The sequence below is a fragment of the Taudactylus pleione genome, unplaced genomic scaffold (assembly GCF_031769625.1).
Source record: "Taudactylus pleione unplaced genomic scaffold, aTauple2 ptg000711l, whole genome shotgun sequence".
Classification (NCBI taxonomy): Eukaryota; Metazoa; Chordata; class Amphibia; order Anura; family Myobatrachidae; genus Taudactylus; species Taudactylus pleione.
In genome coordinates, this window is record NW_028285113.1 from 613,876 (window position 1) to 639,098 (window position 25,223).

A 25,223-nucleotide genomic window follows, 5' to 3' on the forward strand; every position below is an offset into this window, starting at 1 on the left:
TGTGGTTGTGGTGTGAAAATATCTCACCTAATCGCCATGTGGTAATGGGAATTACCGCCAGTATTTACAATTCTGCCGGTGCTGGGACATAGCTTCTGGGAAACCCCTTCCCCGGTGAAATGTTAGAAGGAAAATGATAGCTACAGCAATGACGCTGCTTCCAGGTATGGAACCGGAGAGCCGAACGGGCATACTCTGCCGCCAGGCTATAAATGCGCCAGGGCCTATGGAGAGAGGTAGCTGAAGAATCATACTCTGTAAAAAAAAAAACGGATGGGTTAATGCCGTCTGAAGGTGGCATTAGCTACCAGGGCCAAGCTCAGCAATGCGTTGTATTCCGGAGCTTAATAAATTTAGCATTTTAGCAGCCCCATAGAAACCTGCTTTGGCAAATAAAAAATGGAGGGAGCGCTGCAGATATCGGTCCCTCCACGTATTATGAAATAGTTTTTTGTGGGTAAAGCTATCCCTAAATCATCAAAACATCAACGTTCCAATGTACAAAATACAAGGAGCTGGATGTAATAGGCTGCAAGTTTAAAAAAAGTTGAAAGCCCCCAAAAAGCTATAAAATAGATGTGCCGTTGAGGCAGGACTGCTTTTTCCTTGGATTAAAAAGAAAAAAATAGTTCCCTCCCATAAACAGTATACCATCTTGATTGTTGGATAATAAAATGGTAAAAATAAATAAAAGGGTTTTTTTTTTCTACAGCTCCCTAAAGGTATATTGGTAGAACTACAAGCACTAGCAAACCCATAGGCAAACGCAGGGGGGGGGGGTTTCGTCTGCCTGGAAACCCCCCCTCCCCAGCCCACACCATGACAACAATAGTTACTAGTGCTGCATGTTCTTCTCAGTATCACAAATTAAATGATTAGCCCCATCTGTGGATCTTTTAAAATGTGTAATACACCTGTTCACTAACTAGGAGATGTGCACTGCTATAGACCATCAATAGGGTTAATTATTAATACTGTATAATAATACACTATCCAGTACATAAGGAGACCTGATATGTACATATATGTCCAGGGCAGTGGTAAGTTTTTCTGCTGCTCCCTCAGACTCCCAGGGGTAAATTAACTAAAGTGAGAGTTTTTAGAAGTGAGTTTTAAAAGTGATGTTGCCCATAGCAACCAATCAGATTCTAGCTATTATCTTCTAGAAGGTGCTAGTTAATTGTTAAGTAGAATCTGATTGGTTGCTATTGGCAACATCACTTTTAAAACTCACTTCGAAAAACTCTCACTTTAGTAAATTTACCCCCCGGACTTGCTCCAATGCTCTGGAATAAAAACACTCAGCTCAGGCAGGGTGGCCCTACTGCCGCATCTAATGGCTTACTGTGATCACTGGTCCTGTATGTGCTGGAATTATGCAACACAATATACTTTGTATGTAACATATTAAAGCTGGATAAGTGCTAATTCTACCTCTTCATGGACTGGCCACACTCACTCTAAAATCAAGCATTTGGACACCCCCCTCTAGAAATCCTGCGTTTGCCACTGAAACCCATGGCTGCCAGGATATGCTGGCACTTCAGGAGCCACAAGTGCACTATAAATGATATAAGGAAAGCTTTTCCAGGAGGTGATTTGCTGCTGATTAGGGTTTAAGCAGGACTTTATGGGTTGCATTTCCAAAGCCTGATACTTTCAAGTATCAAACAATGCCAAGAAATGGCAGTGCCACATCTATAACATTTTATTTATTTATTTATTAGCAGTTTCTTATATAGCGCAGCATATTCCGTTGCACTTTACAATTGGAAACAACATTAATAGAACAAAACTGGGTAGTAACAACTCACAATCTATAGAGAAAATATGAGATATGGTAAGAACTTACCCTTGTTATCTCTATTTCTACGAAGTCCATAGGGTTCCACAGGATACCTTGGGGTATAGGCGATGCGGCAGCAGCATCGGGCACCACAGAGTTAAAACTTTAGCCTCCCAGGATGCACTGGGGTCCCTCCTCTATACCCCGCCCCCCAGCCAAGGCCATCAGTTTTGTAACAAGCCATAGGCCGGAGGAGGAGAACATTGAGAGAGAGAAGAAAGTCTGGAACACAGAAGAATCACATTCTCACTAATATGAGACGGAAAAACCGGTGACCAGATTAAAGCCCATCTGCAGTACAGGTGTGATAGGGCGGGAGTCCTGTGGAACCCTATGGACATAGTAGAAATAGAGATAACAAGGGTAAGTTCTTACCATATCTCTTATTTTCTACTGCAGGGTCCATAGGGTATCCCCACAGGATACCTTGGGGATGTCCCAAAGCAGTATCCTTTTAAAGGGAGGGGACGCTCCTGTGCTGGAAGGAGAATCTGCCGCCCGAAGGAAGCATCCTGAGAGGCGAAGGCATGAAGTGCATAATACCTGACTAAGGTATGGACAGAAGACCACGTGGCTGCCTTGCAAAGCTGAACAGTTGAGGCACCACGGCGAACTGCCCACGAAGGACCCACAGACCGAGTAGAGTGAGGATTAAGAGAGGTTGAATCAATCCTGCCAAAAGTTTAGTGGCAGGTCAACCTTTCTTATGGAAACTATAGAGAACAAAAAAAAAAGGGAGTCGGATTTCCTAAAGGAACTGGTACGATCAACATAAATCCTTAGAGCACGTGCCACATCAAAATAGGCCTCACCAGCAGAGAGGACTGGGGAATTAAAGGCCGGTACTAGGATTTCCTAATTAAATGTGGAAACTAGATACCAACTTAGGTAGAAAACCAGGGAAAGTGCGAAGCCCCGCCCTGTCTTTATGAAAAATCAGAAAAGGAAGACTTGAGAGAACCCCCAAATCTGACACCCTTCTGGCCGAAGTAATGGACAGAAGAAACACAGTCTTAGCTGTAAGCCATTTGAAAGCCACTGAGCCCAGAGGTTTCAATGGCGGTCCTTGGAGATCCCTCAGGACCACAGCCAAATCCCAAGAAACCACTGGCGGGACGAAGAGAGTCTGAATACGAAGTACACCCTACATAAAGGTGTGGACATTAGGAAGTGTAGCGAACCTACGCTGAAAACTAGACTGACAGGGCAGAAAGTTGCACCTTCAGTGAAGCAAGGCAAAGATCGTGATCTAAGCCCGTTTGTAGGAAAGCCAAAACCCTGGATATCCTAAGGACCTGAGGATCAGAACCTCTAGGACGACACCATCCAAAGAAAGTATGCCTCAGCCGGTGGTTAATCCCTGCAGCAGAAGGTTTCCGAGCTATGAGCATGATGTTAACAGAGCTGGAAAAAAAAACTCCTGGACCTTAAGAGGGCTGACTTAACAGCCATGTGGTCAAAACCAGACGACTTAGGTCCGGGTGCTGGAAAGGACCCAGAGACAACAGGTCCGGATGCAGAGGCAACAATATCAGGGTGTCGACTGAGAGACCCCGAAGATCTGAGAACCAGTGCCGCCTGGCCCACGCTGGAGCTGTGAGCAGAAGCGTGTCGCCTTCTTGCTTGAATTTGCGAATAATTCGAGGAAGAAGGGAAAAACGGAGGGAACAGATACGCAAACCTGAAGGTCCCCCTGACCAACAGAGAGTCCACCAGAAGAGCCCCTCCGTCTTTTGTGATTGAACCGTACACAGGCAGCTTGTTGTTGTGTCGGGAGGACATGAGGTCTATTTCTGAAAAAGCCCCATTAGTTCATCAGTTGGTGAAATACTTCCCGTAGAAGAGACCATTTCCCTGGGTGCACGTCTTGACGGCTGAGAAAGTCTGCATCCCAGTTGAGGGATCCTGGCATGAACATTGCCGAATTATGGCAGGGAGGTTGGCCTCTGCCCAAGCTAGAATGCGGGACACTTCTGTGTTTTCTGGAGACCCTGCTAACAACAGGAGGTAGTCCAGATAGGACAACAGATGGACCCCCTGCATTTGAAGGTGGGCTGCCATAACCGCCATGAGCTTGGTAAATACTCGAGGCGCAGTGGCCAGAGTAAAGGGCAGTGCCTGAAACAGGAAATGGCGGCTTAGCATCGCAAACCTGAGGAATTGCTGTTGCGCCAAGATAATAGGTATATGAAGGTAGGCTTCATAATTGTCCAGAGACACCATGAAATCCCTAGGTCCCATTGCTAATATAACGGAACGGAGAGTCTGTATCCTGAACCGAAGAACCTCAAAGACTTGTTTAGTCACGTGAGGTTTTGGCCGGTAAAACCCATGGGGTTTGTGTACCAGAAAGAGAATCGAGTAATATCTTGTTCCCTGTTTGGATAACGGAACATGCACTGTAACTCCAGCCCGGAGCATAGAGTGCAGCTTTTCTGGAGTTCCATGGACTTGACGGATGGAAGACCTGTAGTGAAAAACCGTCTGGGAGGCCTTCGCCGAAACGAGAGGGTGTACCCCAGAGAGACCACTTCTCTGACCCAAGTGTCCATGTTAGTCAGATACCAGCACTAGGCGAACTGAAGAAGCCGGCCTCCCACTTTGGGGTCCCCCAAGGGAAGGCCTTAGGCTGAAGGCTTATCGTCCGACCTGGGAGTAGGACGTCTTGTGCTCTAAGCCTGCTTGTTTGGCTTGGCAGATTTTCTGGTTGTTAACTGCCGAGGAAAGGACTGCACTTTGGACTTACCCTTGGCCCCAGAGGCCCGAAAGGACGAAGCACCAGACCCTGATGGGATCGGAGCTGATGGCAGACACGCGGACTTAGCTGCTGCCAGAGTCGCCACAATGTTGTCCAAATCAGAGCCAAAAAGGACCTGTGAATTAAAGGGCAAGCATTCCAAACCCTCTTCGGAATCTGCATCCGCTTTCCAAGAACGCAACCCTAGGGTGCGGCGAACTGCCACGGCTGGCGAGGAGATTCTGGAAACGGTTGCCTCATTAATATACGTGGCTGAGTCTCTGGGATTGCCTACCAACTTTGCCAGTTCAGGCGATGAGTCAGAGTCCAGAGACAATTACAAATTATCAGCCCAGCGCTCCATGGCTGTGGTCACCTGGCACACGGCCATAGCCGGTCTGGACGCCCCTCCAGCAAGGGAATAACTGGATTTTTGGGCATATTTCAACCTAATGATCCGTGGCATGCTTGAAGGAGGCATGGAGGGCCTGGTAACGTAGTACTCCACACTAGGCGTGTGACATGAGAATCCACCTGTGGAGGAGTCTCCCACTTGGGAAAAATATTTAATCGCCAAGGGGTTTTAGTTTTGGCCACGGGGGGGGGGGGGGGGGTCGCCATCTTCAATAACCAAGACCGCGCGGACTGCCTATATAAGGCTTGGTATATATGTTTTTGACTTAGACTTCTGGTCTGAAAGGTCAAAAAAATTTCACCGTCATCAAATGTCATGACATCATCATCATGCAGAACATTCTGAGACACTACAGACCGCTTAGCAGACTGCAAAGATGACTCCCCCTGTAACACGACCGTTAGGTGTTGTACCGAAAATGGCCATGAACCCACACACGCAGGCTCATGCGAGACCTAGGTGGGCGACAGCAGGAGACACTGGGGGCCACTCAGCTTCCTGGGAAACCCCTATATGGGTGAGGACCCAACCGACTGCCGTGATAACCCCTAAGGGGCAACGCAGGGGGTGTGGCCAGCCAACCCAAGCCCAACAAGGCCAGGGTGTTCCTGTACAGGAGCAGACACAGTAACTGGGCGTGATATTAGAAAACACGCCCTGCATAAACTCCCAGTGTTACATTACCCTCCGCTATTAGTACATTACAAGTGGTACACTTTAGCAGTAGGGGAAAATCACGTTCACTCTCAGACATGATGAGTGTAACGGAGTGTATGTGACTTTCCTCACAAATAAATACATTTATAGTGAGGCAATGACGACCCTGCAGCACCACACCGGAAGGGCTTTAGCAGAGGAAAAACGGATAGAAAATATGGCTGACAGTCAGAAGTGAAAGTACAGGCAGACAGCGCTAGCATTAAGTCGCATACAATGCAGAAATAACTTCCTGCACTACCAGCGCTGAAATCAACTACACAGACACAGAGCCTGGTAGGAAACAGCGCAGCATACACTGACCTTATCGTTGCTTGAAGGAGAGGTATGCAGGGGGACACGGACCACACAGCCACCAGCAGCAGCGTCCAGCAGCGCTTGCACATTATTCATAAAATGGCCGCCGAGGAGCAGAGAGGAGGCGGGCACCGGGGGAGAAACGCTGAAGACAGCCCGCCAGACCGCTGTGGAGAGGCACTGTGCAGCGGGGGAGGCGCCGTATGTAAACAGTGAAGGCGCGCTCCTCTGGCATGCATTTAACCCCAGGGACGCCGGACGTTTTCCGCTCAGTCGCGGCCCGCTGTCCCTGGGGCTTGTGGAAGCGCAGGTTAATACCTGGCTCCACTCGCAAGCCAGTCCCCAGGGAGCCCCCTGCCTGGGGACTGAGGACTGTGTCTTCCGGCGGGTACCCTCTGCGGGACCCGCCGCTTACCTGGTCCCCTTAGATCCGGCCACAGTCCGGGTGGTCCGTGGTCACCGCTAGCCGTGACCCCAGACCCCCACCAGCATACCCGGATCGGTACCGGCGTTCTGGTACCGGTGGGGTGAAGGAGCGACAGCATGGACGTCTGTACAGACTGTCCATGCTGTACTGCTCTAGATGTGCAGCTGCTTTTGGAAGTCTTTAGGGGCTGTAACAGCCCCACTCTGCTACATGTGCTCCGACTCCTGGCCGGGCACCGAAAAAACTGATGGCCTTGGCTGGGGGGGTGGGGTATAGAGGAGGGACCCCAGTGCATCCTGGGAGGCTAAAGTTTTAACTCTGTGGTGCCCGATGCTGCTGCCGCCGCATCGCCTATACCCCAAGGTATCCTGTGGATACCCTATGGACCCTGCAGTAGAAATAGGCATTGATACATAAAGATAAGTGCTACATATTGCAAATTGGTCCAGCCAGATTGCAGAGATTGCTAGAATGTGTGTTGTAACACTGCGCTAGGAATATGTTAAAAAACTGCTCAATTAGATTGATATTTAGAACATTGGTGGAAGATGAGCGCTATATGTATGGGTATCCTTGACAAAGGCACTTTGTCAAGGATCAAAGTGCCTGAAGGCACGAAACGAATTGGAGGCATAAGGTGGACTAACCCGGTAATTGAACATCTCTGCCGCACGGCTGCTCATCCAGCCTGTTGCTACCTGATGACGTCATCAATTGCGGCCGTAACCGGCTAGGTGCCAACAGCACACGTGGAGCAGGAGCCAAGGCCCGGCTCCAGCTCACCGGCTCCCACCACAGCCCGGACCCGAACCTCGAGGAGGAGTGAACGGAGGAACAAGGAAGGGAAAGTTAGGGCTTACAACATCGCGGAGAGAAGTGGCTGTATACTGGAACCCACCCACTATTTTCTCCAAATAGGAGCTATAAACATACAACTATATTAACATGATTTTTCCTTACAGGTGTCACAAATTCATATTTATTTTTATATATAAAACACATACATAGAGCGCTCATCTTCCATCAAGATTGCAGAGATTATTGGTGAGCTGTATGATCCAGTCACATAGGAATGCTGGCCTAGGGTTAGGGGAAAGTGAAGAAAGAGAAAATATGTGAGGTTATGTGTGGACCAGCAGCGGCTCCTGCCCTCTTACCTGAGGGGGGCTGCCGCTGCTGCTGGCCTGGTTCCCGGTGCCTGTTCAATTAATCTGGCAGGCGTCGGGATCTGCGCATGAGGGGCGGTGGCGCCGCGCATGCGCACGCCTAACATCAGCTTCTCTGGGCTGCATTGGTTGCAGCCCCGAGAAGCCCTGTAGGGCTGCCTGAAAGGCAGAGGAGTGGCTTCCACTGGAAGCCACTCTCTGCTGATCGCAGCCAGGACTGGCAGGCCCAGGAGGAGGAGACACCTCCCCCTGGCTGCCTGTCTTCAGCGTGACTGGCAGGTGGTGCTTCCAATAGGAAGCCACCTCCAATCACAGTGAAGCCAGTGCAGTCACGGACTGCACTGGCTGACTGAACAGTGGAGGATTTTACTGGCCCTAGGTAAGATCCGCCACTGGTGTGGACTGTAAGAAGGGATGTAATTGGATAGGGAAGCTAGGAAGTTATGTGGGCAGTTCTGGAATCTGATAACCTTGTTTGAATAGGTGAGTTTTCAGGGAACCCTTGAATGTTTGGAGACTAGCGGAAAGTCTTATTGTGCATGGGAGGGCATCCCACAGAGTGGGTGCAGCCGAAAAATGTGATGTAACCGAGAATGGGAACAAGTAATGTATATGGATGAGAGCCAATTGTGCAGAGCAGAGATGTCGGGTTGGGAGATATTTTGAGATAAGTGAAGAGATGTATGTTGGTGTGGTTTGGTTAATAGCTTTATGTGTAAGTAAAAGTATTTTATATTGAATATGATAGAAAACCAGTAACCAATGGAGGGACCAACAGAGCGGATCAGCAGACAATGGGCCTGATTCACTACGGATCTCTATTGTGACCGCAGCTGCAATTACGCTCTGAGATCTGCCGCGAAAATATGTTAATGAATGCAATCGCAAAGCCGTCGCACAGCCAGCGTAGAGACGCCCACTACCGCTATCTCACATCCATAATACCTTGTAGTCCTGCGTATAACATGGGTAACTCGGCCCCTCACGCAGAATTACAGCAGCCCTGACCTTACTCAGAAATTGCTAACCTCGTTGTACCCAGTGAGCTGTGTTATGCCGTCGCAGTGGCTAATTTATGCACGCCCATGCAACGTTGTTCAAACGGATAGGCACGCCTGCATTTCTCCGACCACTCCCACGTCACCACCCCCAAACGCTGACCTCTCGTCACTCACTCTGCGATGGCTTTCTTTCTGCGTGAGTGATCGCAGAGCGATCGCCATGCTAACTCACGCACATGCACTGTACGGCAATACCATGCGCAGTATGAACCATCGACCAATCTGCATGCGCTCGGTGGTGAATTGGGCCGAATGAACGTTTGGAGAGGAAAAAAAGCCTCGCAGCTGCATTCAAAATGGATTGTAGCGGCATGAGTCTATTTTTGGGAACAGTAAGGAGACTTTTGCACTAGTCAATGCAGAAAATAATAAGTGCATGGAGTTTTTGCAGTGTCTTGTGTAAGATATGGTCGAATTTTGGATATGTTTTTTAGATCTATGTAACATGATTTTGAGACCGATTGAATGTGAAGAAGAAAGGACAGTTCAGAGTCAAGGATGACAGCTAGGCAGTGGGCTTGTGGGGTGGGGTTGATTGTCGAGTTGTCAACAGTGATAGAGAGATCAGGTTGGTAGCTACTATTGGCCAGTGAAAATATAATTAATTCTGTTTTGGATATATTAAGGTTCAGGTGGCGAGATGACATCCAAGATGAAATGGCAGAAAGACATTTAGTGACACGGACCAATACAGATGGTGACAAATCTGGGGAGGATAGGTAGATCTGCGTATCGTCCACGTACAGATGATACTGAAAACCAAAAGAGCTGATTAGTTTGCCAAGAGAGGCGGTATAGATTGAGAAAAGAGGAAGACCTAGGACTGAGCCTTGCGGTACTCCAACTGATAGAGGTAGCGAAGAGGAGGCAGAATCAGAAAAGCGAACAGTGAGAAAGCGATTAGATAGAAAGGGCTGTGTCCTGAAGACCTAGGGACAGGGGCGTAACTATGTATTTGAAGGCCCCATAGCAAAAGATTGTAAGGGCCCCTATGTACCACCCAATTCTGAAAAATGTATATAACACATGTAATTTTGACAAGGAGGATGGCCCCCCTCAGCTCTGTGCCCCATAACAGCTGCACCCCTTGCACCTATGGTAGTTACACCCATGCCTAGGGATTGTAGTGTTTGTATGAGAAGAGAGTGGTCAACAGTGTCAAAAGCAGCAGAGAGATCTAGAAGAATAAGAAGTGAGAAATGGCCTTGAGCCTTAGCAGTGACCAGATCATTTTCTGCCTCAGACAAGGCTTTCCATTTCATGGGTGTAGGGTCAGCTCTAGTTTTGTTCAGACCAGCCTTAGGAGGACCATATACAACAAAAGAGTGAGAGAAGACAAGTGCAATACTGTAATATGGAAACCATTTTATATATAACATACACACTAACACACATATACAGTATACACACACATGAACACCTACAAACACACTAACATTTATACATACACAGTAAACACATATATACACATTAACACATACATACACAACACATACACAGTATACCCATGCTGCATATACAATAACACATATATACACACAAACATATACATACACATTAACACATACATACACAGTATACACATACTGCATATACAATAACACATATATACACACACAAACACATACATATATATACAAACTAACACATACATACACATATATACAAACTAACACATACATACACACTAACGCATACATACACATATATACAAGCTAACACATACATACACACTAACACATACATACACATATATACAAGCTAACACATACATACACACTAACACATAGATACACATAAAAATAGTACACGTACACATTTACATGCAGGAGCTGCTGGTTGCTAATTAGGGCTTGCCATATTGGCTCTGCCCCCACTTCGGCAGGTGCACTAGAGGTGGGAGCCCCTCTGTGTGTGGGGGCCCCGGGATGACCGCCCCTGTCGCCCCCCTCTTAATCCGGCCCTGTGAATGTAGCACAAGTGGCGTCCTCATATAGTGGCCACAGCATAGAAAGCGCCTGTGTGTATGAGCATTTTTACACTGCTAGTGACTTCCGCAGTATGCTGAGCCTTCTATATAATTGTAGCAGAATCTGCATTAGGGGAGATGTGTGCTTAGGTTTATTCACACTCTACAATAAAACTTTATTTTTAAATGACTACGCCGAGAGATAATAGTCATTTAGAGAAAACCACATCTGACAAGATGCTCCATAGAAGTACAGAAGACGCTGACAATGAGGGAATCATGGAAAGAGGTTGGTGTCAAAAAGAGAGAATCCAGAATGGCGTACAAGTCAGTATACACTGCCAAGTGTCCCCCAGTTTGAAGCCACCTTGCAAATTATGGGGGCGATGTATCAAACCTTCAAATCCAATAAAGTGGAGAAGTTGACCATAGCAACCAATCAGTTTCTGTCATTTTATAGACTGTGCTAGATAAATGCAGTTAGAAGTGATAAGGGCAACCACTTTATCTCTTTCAAACATTTGATACATCTCTTCTTATGATAAAGTGTAAACTATAAGAGCATGAACCTGCTCTATTCATTACTTCCGTAAGTTCCGTTATATCATAACCCATAACTCAAAGTAGAATAGATAAAAAGTTGATGACCATGCAACACTTTACCTGCTGTTGGTGCACTGAGGGATACTGCAGTCCAGGCATTTGCTGAGTCTGCTGCATGGTCTGGATCAATAACTTTTGCTGGAAACCCGACATCCTTGGCAGCGACTGGTTGGACATGGAAGTAACCTGCTGGGTTGGTTCATGTTGTTGGCCTGCTGAAGAGTTCTGTGGTTGCTGTTGTGTGAACTGTAAAATAGGTTTGCTCTGTGGGCCTAAGCCAGAAGACACTTGCTGGCTAGACTGAACAGAGTTATAATGAAACAGAGGCTTAGTCATGTTGTGATGCTGCTCTAGTGGCACGTGACTGGAACTGATGGAGTTCTTGTTGGGATCCTGGTTCTTCATCATATCAGCAGGGGTGCTCTGGGAGCTAGAGTTAGTTTTATAGAGGTAGTTGTTTATTGCTTTTTGCTGGCTACCACTTACAGGGACCGTGTTCACAGACGTTCCATGAGGACTCAACTGTTGTTGTCGAAAGGGACTTGGTACTTTCTCCAATCCAAATTGTCTTGAGGACTGTCCTGCAGGTGTGACATTTGACCAGTTAGAGGAAGGGTTTGGCTGATGTTGCTGAATTAAGGTATGCTGTCTATTGGCAGCAATTTGCTTTAGCTGTTGGGCATGAGAGAGTTCCTGCCAGTTACTCAGACGGTTTGTACAAGAAGACCCCTGTGGCTGGTCCTGGTTCTGGGGCGCTGTAGCGCTAGGCGATGTCGTCAGCGGGGAACTAGACATGGAAAAAGTTGGCCCTGTAGATGATGGTCTCATTTGAGGTGAACCAACCCGAGTAGGGTTTAAACATTGCTGATATTCACTTTTAATGACAATCTTGTCCAAGGGTAAGGATGATGATGATAATGTGTTTCTCTGGCTCTGTTGCCCAATATCTATGTTGAAAGGTTCATCTTGTTTAATGGTTATATTTATCATATTTTGTAATTCAATATCACTCATTGGTGGCACTGAAATATAAGTGAATTCGTTAAACAGTTCTTGGAGGTCTGGGTCCATAAGTTGCTCCCCATTGTCATCACCGTATCGAAACAGGTTTTCATGAGACAGCCGAGAATCAAGATGCTTGCTACATGGTAGATTTTCCCCAGGTTCCTTTTTAATATCCTTTAATGTTGGGTTAAACATATTATTATCCTCACAATTACCTGACTTATTGCCATTTTTCCTATGCATTGACTGTGTCATTGGCATTGCGCCATTAATTGGTTGGGTTACGCCATCAACTCCATGATAGTTGTTCTGCCCTACAGACAGACAGTCACTGGCTCTGATTTTCTTAAAGTCAAGAAATGCGTTGTCTGATACACCGTTTGATCTCTTGCTGTTTGTTGGAGATACATTTACCACCAACCTTCTCTTCAACGAGCCTTGAAGCTAAAAAGAAAAACAAGAAAAATAAATTTAGGTAATTACACTGAATGCTTGTTTCATGGGCTGCATAAACCCAAGTAATGCTTTCTATTTGCCAGGCTTTGGAGAGATATACTAAATATTTCTATAAAGGAAAGGTTTTAGGTGTTGGCTATTGCGACCAATAATATTCCTGCTACCGTTAATCTAGTACGTTCTAGAAAATTATAGCTACAATCTGATTAGTTGCTACGTGCAATACCTCCATTTGTCCATTTAAGAATTTGTGATCCCTTCATCTAATACTTCTCTCTTGATAAACCACTACTTCAATCATGTTCCCTGCTTTAATTTACTTATTTCACATTGCTTCCCAATTCGTCAAAGTAAACCCCCAAAATGTAAATCATTATTATAAAAATTCCATATTAATATTCTATTGTATTCTATCCATACACATGAAAGTGATAATTACTTAAACCAGTACTACAGTCTGAGCTTTTGTTGAATGGTTTTTGACATGAAGATATTACTCAAATTAGGTGGATTCATTTTTGCCAGGAAAAAGATATATTTTTAAATTATTACGTAGAATATATTCACATTAAAATTTATTGATCTCATTTAATAATGTGGGATGCAGGACAGACTGTCAAAGAAATATGGCAGTCATATTGACATTTTAAAATACAGGGGCCTATTCATTAAGCCTAAAAATTCTCTGGAGATAATTAGGTTTAGAACTCTCATGGAGTTCTACCTAATTATAGGTGGAATTCATCATCCCACCTCTCCATAAGTATCTATTCCGAAAAGCTGTCATATTTGCGATTACAGCTTTTCGGGAAATAGCTACTTTTCCCTGCCTACACTACCTTATCGCATCTGGAAACAGTGCTGTGCATGCGCTGTTACATCTGGAAAACCAGCGCATGAGCAGCACTGCCTACAGATGCGGTAACTTTGTGTACCCTCCCGCCCCCCCCCCCCCCCCCCGACTTACCTGTCCGCGCAGCAGCCTCCGGCTCCGTCCTGCTGGACTGTCATGTGGTTTCTCAGCAGACCACATGACAGATTAGAAAAAAAAAACAATTTTTTTTTCTTTTTCTAAACTTTCTTGTGCTCTGCTGGGGAGCACACATGACAGACCAGCCTCCGGAGCCTGAGGACGGAGCAGAGCGCCGGAGGGACTCGTCGGGGGACCTGCACACGTGGATACAGGTAAGTCGATTCTGCTATTCGCCACCTCACAGTAGCGAATAGTAACTGCATCAAGTTCCGAAAATTGATAATTTTCGGAATTTGATGAATACCACAATTTCCACATCCCCATACTAATGTATGGGGAGTGTGGAAATTAAAGCAGGGGAACTTAGTAAGGAGATATCTGTGATATCTCCTGTGCTAAGTGGCTACATGAATACCAAAATAACGTTATTTAAGGAAAAAGTCCTTAAAAACGTTATTTTAGTGTTGATGAATAGGCCCCACAGTCATAGTTGGGAATCTAACCTGTCACTTCATGCTTTGCAGTCAGACCGCTTACCACTTGAGCCACCTGCTACTACAGTGAAAACCTGTGAATTATTAAGCTACTGCACATTCTTATTAAACTACAATCCAGTCTAAGGGGGGTATTCAATAAGGCTGCAAAAAGGCGTCATTTTCGCCTGTTTCAATTATCCCCGTATTCAACCGTATTCAATTTCAAAGACTTTTCGCAGGTGCGAAAAGTCTTTGTTAAAAAACGTGGATAAGTTTTCACAATGTAATACATTGCAAAAAAAGTGCAGAATTGGGGTTTAGTGGTCTAGAATAAAATAAAATAGCCTGCAGCCTTTTTAATGTGCCTTAAAAGTAATATGTGTAAAAAAAATAAAAATAAAAAAAAATCCTCGACACCCCAAAAAATGTACTTTAATTTTGGGGGCAAAAAAAATATTGGAGAACAAAGTTTTAAACTAGCGAAATAGAGTATGCGGCAGGTGTTTTCTAGAATGCAGCTGTTAGCGAAGGGTGCATTTTTGAAGAATTTAAAAAAATGACTATAGGGACTTAAAAATAAAACCCATTTTCATGTACCCCAAATTTGATGGGACAAGTTATTTAACAAAAAAAAAAAACCTAAGTGCTATTCTTCACTCCTTCTTCTAAAGCCACATTTATGCACCTGCCGCGACTATTAAAAACCATGACTACATGCAGCAGCCCAAATCGGGGGTACCCATAGTGATACCCCATGTCTGTACATCTTTAGGGGGGGGTGACAGGAAGATTTCCCGAAAATTTAATGGACTTTCCGATACTAACCTTAATGCCGGATTCAGTTTTTGCCGGATCCTAATTGAATACTTTGATAAAGCGGGCACGACCACGATACTTTATCCCAGAAACAGCAGCGATGATGGCGATAAGTCCGACCTCAGACTTTTCGCCTGTAATTGAATACCCCCCATAGTTGGGAATCAAAGTTAGCACCTTCATGCTTTGCAGTCAGTCACCTTACCAATGGAGCCACCAGCAACTACGGTGACAGTCTGTGAGTTCTAACTATATCAAGCTACTACACATTCTTTTCAATCTAACATACAGTCAGGTAGCAGACAGTTTGGCGGGGGCGCCATCTTTCATCTTGCCCTGGGCGCAAAAATACCCTAGTTACGCCTCTGTTGATGCCCCTTATAATTCTCCATTTTTTTTTCTGTGACAGCCGTAGCAACCACATATTGGTTTTAATTAAGCAAACTACATTAGGCTGTTAAACTTAATATATGGAGGCTTGTCTATGCTAAACACCAATTATCTGGAGGCCTGTTCACAATAAACACCAAGGTGCAGCTTAACACAGTAGATCTGTTCACCGGACATCTATACACAGGGCTATCTTAAGCATTCAAGACATTCTACTGCCCTGATTCTGTTTGAGAAACCCAGGGGAATAATTAGACAACACGATTATGCTCCCAAAAGTCCCTGAGCTCTTGACCCAGTTTTTGGAAGTCTAATGATTTACTGATGGAAAAAAAAATAAAAAAAGTTATGTTTCAGTTCACTGACATTATTATTTTCACATTCTGGACTGTTCTGCTATTAAGATGATCAACAGAGATTCTATAATCTACAAAGAAGCTTTAGAGAAATGGAAGATAACTTTGCAGATTGATCTGTTGGCCTGTAACCTGCATTAAAAGTGACCCATCAGTCTGAACATTTGGTAAAAAAATGAGGGCTCGATTCTATTAGCTGCAACTTGTTTTTTGTCCACCTGATAAGTGCGTGCAAAATCTGTCATTCCGGAGCAAGATCGTCAGGGCCGTAACTAGGGTAGTGTGACCAGTGCCATGGCACAGGGCACCGCAGGCAGGGGGCGCTGTTCGGGCCTGTCAATTTTCTGTTTATTATCATTCTCACTTGTAGCTCCTCTTCTTTTATCCCCAGCATCTCCTGACCTCCCCTATCTCTTCCCCATGAGGCCATGGCCCTCTTTCAGGTGCATTATCTTATATCCCTATTTGAAAGATGATTGAAGGGGGGGGGGGGCAAAGCTCTTTCAGGCACAGGGCACCAAAAAGTCTAGTTACGGCTCTGAAGATCGAGTTGAGTTACGGTGCAGTTGTTGGCGTTTCTACGCCGTTGCATCGACAACTCAGCCCCTCTGGCACCTAATAGGATCGACCCCTTATAGTCAGCAGAGGGGACTTTCATGAAACCATTCAGGAATAAGGCAATAAAAGACTTTTTATTTACAACATCTCACTTATTTTTGTCCTTGGGGCATCAGGCCTGATTTGTTATTGGATAGAAAGATGAGGAATGTCTGTCCTTCTCAATATAGCATTGTGTCAGCTAGACAGCCAGATTGGCCCCTGGTGTTTGCCCAATAAGGTCTTTAACTATAGTTTGTATGATTCTACTATTTTGAATAGGAGGTAAGCAAGGCTCCCGACCCAAGTTAGGACTCAAGTTTATATGGTTTTATATCAGAGTTTTCAAAAAGCTTAAGCCCGATGCCTCGCTGGTGAGTAAGACCCCCACCTGAGCTTGTGGAAGAAGCACATATATTGTAGTACTACTTCAGAGGATTGTGATAATGTTGGCACATCAAATAGCTCCCCTTGTCAGATCTTATAGCTGAGAACCATATAGGGTTTATTCCATCCCTGTTAGTATCTGGCCTAAGCTAATGGGTTTTCCATCTAAACTCCCAATAGGGACACCCGCTATTCATTTTCATGGTTTCCCTATTTAGTGATGTCCTTACGGCTAAGGTTCGAGCTTCCCCTGACGTTTTCATGTGGGAGATAGTATTCTTATGGACAGACTTGTTGCACGAGCATTATGTTCAAGTAAAGATATCAGGTACCTTCCGATGCTGAAACAGAGACCAGTGGGTTGGTAAGATCATTATATAGGGCTTACTCTAAGCACTGTGTTCTAGACTTAGTGTTTGAGACCCAGATGTGAAGTTGCCCTACATGACAGTGGGAAAGGGACTTTGCGGAGTAACGGTCATAAAATAGAATGGTGCAATAATCTGGAAGAGTGTCACTCAAAAGCAAATTCTTACAGACTCATGTCCAGGTGGTCGGGCCTGGCTCTGAGTAAGACGCAGCGGTGGCCATGTTTGCGGCTTTTGCTGGTCTTGTATCTGTGACTTTATGCAAATACCTGTATAAGCCCTTCCCTGTCGTACAGCCATGCATCAGAATGTGCAAGGACTAAGACGCCCACTTTGAACTTTAGACGCTCAAATACCACTTGGTGCATCTTCAGATGCAGCCATCAGTCACACAATGGAAACTTCCACCAGCCCCATGCTAGGTGCAGATTCTGCATCAGAGTATGGCCTCCAATGCGAGCAATTAGGCATCTAAATTCAGAACCAAATAGCCACCTCCCCAGTCACTGTCCAGGAACTCCCAATACATTTCCACAACATCTCTGAGTCCGTATGTCTGAATTGGTATTGCGACTCTGCGTGCACACACCCTGGACCCATACACGGTGCAACTACTTTTGCTCAGCTGCGATCACCATCGCGTCCGTCTTAGAATCAAGCCCGGTAAGCATGTTTTCAGGGTTGCTGCCAATGAGGTACGTGTTTTAATTCTAGGTGGATCTGTCTAGCTGCACAATTTCAGTTGTCCCATAATTAGTCCCTAAACAAAGACGCAGCCAGTGGCCAAATTCTTTTAGAACCTGCAGCTTCCGGCTAGGGAATCTCAGTCTTTCTTTGAGCAGGAACATCTGGAAGGTCATCTTGGCTGTTCTGATTTGAGCGCTAGGTCTTTGGGGACAATGCTTGAAACGTAGGAACTCTCTAGATATACCTCGCCTTACCAATAAACCAGCTTTCATTTGTTGCTGAATGCCGGGAATGACACGTACACTGTGTAGATAGGGCCACCAGCTTTTTATGATTTTGGTTCTTATGGAAGTTGTATGCAATATGTTAGAATGTGTTAAGGTCTCTAGGCTTATACATTACATGACTTGTAATCAAGATATGATCACCTAGGTGCAAATTATTTTTTATTATTAGTTTATTATTTTGTATTTTCTGTTAATCTTACATGTGCTCTGATTTTGATGAACTTGTGCTGATTCCTTGGGGTGTTCAAATTTGCAAATAAAAGAAAATAAAAGCCGATATCTATATTTTGATTGGTTGCTTTGAGTTACAGGACATTAGGGTGGCTCACACTATGGGCCTGATTCAGCAAGGATCGCAACTGTGATTACGCACGCAATCGTCCGATTGTTGCGTACTGCGCATGCATCTTGGTGGCGTAACTTCATCCCAGGTGCCCGGAGGCAAGATAAATGTGGGTCACCCCCCTCCCAAATTAAAATGTACCACCCCCATAGCACCTATTCCAGCCCCAGCTGCCGCCGCCCCCCTATACAGTTCCTTTTATACAGTTCCCCCAGTAGCAGTCCCCCTATGTAGTGCCTTCAGTAGAGGTCCCCCTATGTAGTGCCCCCAGTAGTGGTCCCCCTATGCAGTGCCTCCAGTAACGATCCCCTATGCAGTACCTCCAGTAGTGGTCACCCTATGCAGCCTCCAGTAATGGTCCCCTATGCAGTACCTCCAGTAGTGGTCCCCCTATGCAGTGCCTCCAGTAATGGTCCCCTATGCAGTACCTCCAGTAGTGGTCCCCCTATGCAGTACCTCCAGTAGTGGTCCCCCTATGCAGTGCCTCCAGTAATGGTCCCCTATGCAGTACCTCCAGTAGTGGTCCCCCTGTGCAGTGCTCCCAGTAGTAAGGGCCCCTGTAGTGCCCCCAGTTGTAATGCCCTTGTAGTGCCCCCAGTAGTAATGCTCCCTGCAGTGCCCCAGTAGTAATGTCCCTTGAAGTGCCCCCAGTAGGAAGTGCCCCCAGTAGTAAGGGCCCTGTAGTGCCCCCAATAGTAAGGCCACTGTAGTGCCCCTAATAGTAAGGCCCCTGTAGTGCCCCCAATAGTAAGGCCCCTGTAGTGCCCCCATATGATGCCCCCAATACCCCCATATGATGTACCCAGTAGTAAGGCTCCCTGTAGTGCCCCCATATGATGCCCCCAGCAGTAAGGCCCCTGTAGTAAGCCCCCTGTAGTAAGCCCCCCTGTAGTGCACCCAGTAGTAAGCCCCCTGTAGTGCCCCCAGTAGTAAGCCCCCCTGTAGTGCACCCAGTAGTAAGCCCCCTGTAGTGCCCCGAGTAGTAAGCCTCCGCCCCCCCGCAATACTTACCTAAAAACCTCCCCGGCGCCCGCTCCTCGGAACTATGGCAGTGACGTCATGACGTCAGTGCCATAGTGCACTGCGGGACCCGGCAGACGGAGCTCAGGAGTGAGCTCCGTCCTTCGGCTGCCCCTGGCGCCGGGAGGAAAGAAGGAGCGGGCGCCTGCTGGTAACACACTCAGCGGGCACCCGGCAAATGGAGGTTGCAGGGGGTGCAGGGGGTCCGTAGTTACGCCACTGGAGGTGGAGTGCTGATCAGCGGCATTCCTTCTCCATGCAGTGCCCAGTGACAATGGAGCCAGGTGCCCCCTTCAGGCCTGGCGCCCGGCGGCAAATGACTCCATTGTCTCCGGGAGTTCCGCCACTGCTCCACTGCGATCGGGACTGCGTCGCAGTGGCTAAGCAGACTCATCGCAAGGAGTACTGATTGTGGGGGGGGGAAGGTGGCTGGCGAAATGCAGGCGTGCCAGTGCATTTTTGAATGCCGTTGCAGGGGCGTGCATAAATTAGGCACTGCGATGCCATACGCAGCTTGGCCTTTCACTGCGTGCGCTGAGGTTAGCAATTTCTGAGTAAGGTCAGAACTTGTGCAGGTGTGCGTGAGGCTCCGATGGTACTCAATGTTATCGATGGTTTCGCAGTCTTGCTAAGTATTACGGATGTGTGTAAGATAAGGTGGGCGTTCTTATGTTGTGCTGTGACGGCATAGTGATCACAGAGGATTAGCATATCATCGCAGTGAGACTGCGAGCGTAATCGCATCTGTGATCCTTGCTGAATCAGGCCCTATATTGTTGAAAGTTTTTTATACTTTTCTATAGATCTGCAAGTAAACGGGGTAAGCACATCCATGCAATTATGTCCTCTTGCCTACCATTCACCTTCTTCATTTTATCCAGAGTCCAGAAATGAATCTCAGTTTAAAAACTTTGCACACTTATCTGAAATAAATGAGCTAATAACGTCTCCTCACTTTCCAATCTGTGGGAATCTATGTACTAAGCCTTGAAGACAGATAAAGTGGATGGAGATAAAGTGCCAACCAATCAGCTCCTAACTGTCACTTTACAGGCTGTTTGGAAAATGACAGTTAGGAGCTGATTGGTTGGTACTTTCTCTCTCTCCAAGGCTTAGTACATAGACCCCTGTGTTTCTTGCAAGAAAACAGCAGCAGTCTTTTAAAATGAACTGTGCAGGCTCTGGGAAGACGAAAAGATCTACGAGAGTCCAAGCTGTAACCCGATATCAGCGCTGGGAGATGGAAAATGCTCACTGGTGCCGTCATGATGAAGAGGGAATTTGAGAAATTAAATACGGTTGGAAGCAATGAATTTGTAAATCTGCGGTCAGATACTCGGAGGAGTGGTATAAATAAACTAGATATCTGCAATCAGATAATAAAAGCGTGGAATTAATAAACTACAAGAGGATAAACACATGTATCCATAAACACAGACATTTAAATACTAGCGCAGTGGTTCCAAAAATGGCCGGTGACCTAAAGAGGCCATCCAGTGTATTTTTTTTTGTGCACATTTTTTTATATTTTTTTGCACGGGTGGGAGAGGTGTTGGCGGCACGTAGTACAGCGGAGCAGTGCGCGTGCCCCGGGGATTGTTTTGCGATGAGTGGGGCAGAGTCAATGTAGAGCAACAGGCAGTGAATCTTGAGGCTGCCTATTGCTGAATGGGGTCTCCTGCAACTCAGGGTCAAATGAAGAGACATGGGGGGAGCAAAGGGAGAGACATGGAGGGGGCAGTGGGAGAGAGATGGAGGAGGTAGTGGGAGAGAGATGGAGGAGGCAGTGGGAGAGAGATGGAGGGGGCAGTGGGAGAGAGATGGAGGGGGCAGTGGGAGAGAGATGGAGGAGGCAGTGGGAGAGAGATGGAGGAGGCAGTGGGAGAGAGATGGAGGAGGCAGTGGGAGAGAGATGGAGGAGGCAGTGGGAGAGAGATGGAGGAGGTAGTGGGAGAGACATGGAGGGGGCAGTGGGAGAGAGATGGAGGAGGTAGTGGGAGAGACATGGAGGAGGCAGTGGGAGAGAGATGGAGGGGGCAGTGGGAGAGAGATGGAGGAGGTAGTGGGAGAGAGATGGAGGGGGCAGTGGGAGAGAGATGGAGGGGCAGTGGGAGAGAGATGGAGGAGGCAGTGGGAGAGAGATGGAGGAGGCAGTGGGAGAGAGATGGAGGAGGCAGTGGGAGAGAGATGGAGGAGGCAGTGGGAGAGAGATAGAAGGGGCAGTGGGAGAGAGATGGAGGGGGCAGTGGGAGAGAGATGGAGGAGGCAGTGGGAGAGAGATGGAGGAGGCAGTGGGAGAGAGATGGAGGAGGCAGTGGGAGAGAGATGGAGGGGGCAGTGGGAGAGACATGGAGGGGGCAGTGGGAGAGACATGGAGGAGGCAGTGGGAGAGAGATGGAGGAGGCAGTGGGAGAGACATGGAGGAGGCAGTGGGAGAGACATGGAGGAGGCAGTGGGAGAGACATGGAGGAGGCAGTGGGAGAGACATGGAGGAGGCAGTGGGAGAGAGATGGAGGGGGCAGTGGGAGAGAGATGGAGGGGGCAGTGGGAGAGAGATGGAGGGGGCAGTGGGAGAGAGATGGAGGAGGCAGTGGGAGATGGAGGAGGCAGTGGGAGAGACATGGAGGGGGCAGTGGGAGAGACATGGAGGGGGCAGTGGGAGAGACATGGAGGGGGCAGTGGGAGAGAGATGGAGGGGGCAGTGGGAGAGAGATGGAGGAGGCAGTGGGAGAGAGATGGAGGAGGCAGTGGGAGAGACATGGAGGGGGCAGTGGGAGAGAGATGGAGGAGGCAGTGGGAGAGAGATGGAGGGGGCAGTGGGAGAGACAAGGAGGGGGCAGTGGGAGAGACAAGGAGGGGGCAGTGGGAGAGAGATGGAGGAGGCAGTGGGAGAGACATGGAGGAGGCAGTGGGAGAGACATGGAGGAGGCAGTGGGAGAGACATGGAGGAGGCAGTGGGAGAGACATGGAGGAGGCAGTGGGAGAGACATGGAGGGGGAAATGTGATGGGAGAGACAGAGGAGGCAATCTGTAAGATTAGTACAGTTGTTCTCTTTTTTTAAATACTTATTACGTTATTTTGACCCGACTGCTTAAAAAATGGGACTACTCTGTAACCATTTTTGCTTAGGGGTGCCTTGAAAAAATTATGGAGACCCTAAAGGTGCCTCGAACTGAGAAAGTTTGGGAACCACTGTACTAGAGCATAGAGCAATTCTGTGACTTTTACCCTATGTTTGGTATGTTATTAGCACTATACCTGGCTGCACTATACCTGGCTCGTATGTCAATGCCACCCGAGCACACCAAACGCGCCAGTAAATGCAGATCCCATATTTATATTACACAGATGACCTACAACCTTCGAGAATCCCTTATATATCTCTTGTATTATTCTCTCTTAAAATATTGTGTGTGGTTGACATGCATCTTAAAGTCCGTAATTTTCTAACAATGGCGCTGACCGTTCTTCACCATTTTTACGATTTCAGAACTATATAATTCCAGTAAAAATTCCACCCAAATGTTGAAGTTTAGTTATGTTGATGCACTCATATATCACGGTAAGGCCCGCATACACACATAGACTAACTTTAAGCATGAAGGGCCTCATTTATTAACAAGTTTTATCATACGCAAAAACGTTTTAAAACTCGTTACATATGATAATGGTGCTGTGTTTGAAAAATGACAGTTGGGAGCTGATTGGCTGGAGCACCATTTATCATACGCAACGAGTTTTAACACTCGTTGCGAATGATAAAACTCGTTGATAAATGAGGCCCTAAATCAGGTATCCGGCTTCTATCTAGACGACAGCCTTCCATGGAAAGCATGTGGAATTCTTTTTAAGAAAGATTGCAGCAGTAAATACACAGCCACAATCCTTATATCGCTATCGCCATCTCAGGATGGGGACAGCGAGGACCAGGAACAGAAAAAGATACTTTATTGTTACAAAAAAAGAAGCAATTCTTGTTTTTTTTCCTTTGCAAAAATGTTAACTATTTTTTACAATTACTTTCTTTTCACATTTAATATATTTGAAGAATCTGTTACTGGGTCCCTCCCAAGTCCAAACTCTGGGCCTGATTCAGACCCGCTCGTGAGCGCTATGCGCTCGCAAGCGGGTCGATGGTGGCCCAGTGCGCATGCGCACGACGGAGCCGGCTCCCTCGTGCGCATGCGCGAGATCCGGATAGCGACGGGCAAACAGTCGCTCCGGTGGAGAGATGTATGAAGGGGTGTTAAATGCTAAATCAGTAACTGCGCACGTTATGTGCTACCGTTACCGCTTCACCCATGTATAAATCTAGTGATCTGCTCAAAATGTCATTTTCAGCGCTGCTATTTTAAAGATAGGGCGCTGATGTGCCAGAAAATGTGGCACTGACCGTTCCGAATATTACTTTTATCGATTTCGTCAGCTCAGATTGGCGTTGCCTCCTCACTGCTCTGTCCATCCTAAGCTGACGTTTTTTGGGGTTTTTATTTTTATTATTTGCTTTTTTTTTTTTTTACTTTCTATTGTAGTGGCTGCCACTGGGAGAAAATGACCGGAGCATGCGCAGAATGTATGCCAGCGCCGGTCCCTGATAGCCGTAAGAGGAAGAGAGTGAAATTCGCTGTACAAATAATAATACATCAAGGCGGTGTCTGGACTTTCTTCACCACGATAATGGGCGAAGCAGGTCTAGACAATTATACAGATGATAATACATCTTCGCCCCTGGTCTCGTACCAAAGATGTCGATGTTGAGTGACAGAACCCCCTTTGGTGGGCGGTCCGGGGGAGTGGCTGCCCAAACAGAGGCGTTCCCATGTGAACGCCTCCGTTTGGGGGCGGCCCCACAGACATCAGGAGTGATGTCAGTGGGAGAAATCTCTCTGGGGCTTGCGGCAAAAGACCCTACCACAAGGGTCTCGCCGCAAGCCCAATGGTCGTGATGGTCTTGACCATCGTGACCATCTTCCTGGCCACTCGCATTAGCTGTGCGAGGTCACCCACAGCTATGCGAGCGGCCAGGAGCCGGTCTGAAAAACCAGAAGGCCGGCCCTGATTCAGAGCGAGCGCTCTGTCAGAGCATCCGGCTCTGAATCAGGGCCTCCGAGTGCTAGATCACACAGGGGAGAAACGGTAAGATTACTGATAGACTGAGGCCATAGAGGTCTGTATATTGAACGAGATAAACCTCAAAGTCTGTTGCCTTCTTTCCTAAACATTACACACAGTCCAAAAAAGAATGCAAAACAAACGGACTTATACAGATGCGCAGATGTTTCCTCATAGACAGTTGTTCTAGATGCGTCAAATAGCAGCGTTTGGCGCACCAGTGTCCTTTATTATCATCCCTTATTTATTTGGCGTCACAAGGGGTCCGCAGCGCCTTACAAAGTACATAAACAGAAATAGTATGAACAAAACAAGAAACTTGACTGAGATGCAGTATTTGGTAAAATAGTCGCTACACTGTATCGGAGCATCTCAGTCGCGATGGCCATTTCGCAACATATGGCGTGAAGTCGCTCGGTATATGAGGGCACATCTGTATACACACTTTCCGACAAGTGTTCACCTCACCTTGTTTGGTAAAAGCACAATGACAACTATCATGTAACCAGAGTCACTGAGACATCGTGTGGACCTGGGAGCTAGAGGGGGGCATGGCCAAACATGGGTCTTCTCAAAACATTTACAGCATGACTGGCCCCCACAGGGCACCCCAGAAATGCCTAGGTAATCAGTACCATCATCACCCCCCTCTCGGTGCCCCTGTGTGTATGTACACAGTACACTACGGTGCAGAGAAATTAAATGAATGTA

At 46.8% G+C, this 25,223-nt stretch overlaps 1 protein-coding gene across 1 annotated transcript in view; it reads right to left on the bottom strand.

The window, feature by feature from the left end:
- Window positions 1-25,223, bottom strand: part of MAML2 (mastermind like transcriptional coactivator 2) — a 208,687-nt gene that overhangs the window by 82,671 nt on the left and 100,793 nt on the right. Inside the window, exon 3 of the mRNA XM_088456702.1 lies at window positions 11,299-12,687. Within this exon, the coding sequence (XP_088312828.1) occupies window positions 11,299-12,687 (1,389 nt within the window). The remainder of the gene's footprint in view (window positions 1-11,298; window positions 12,688-25,223) is intronic.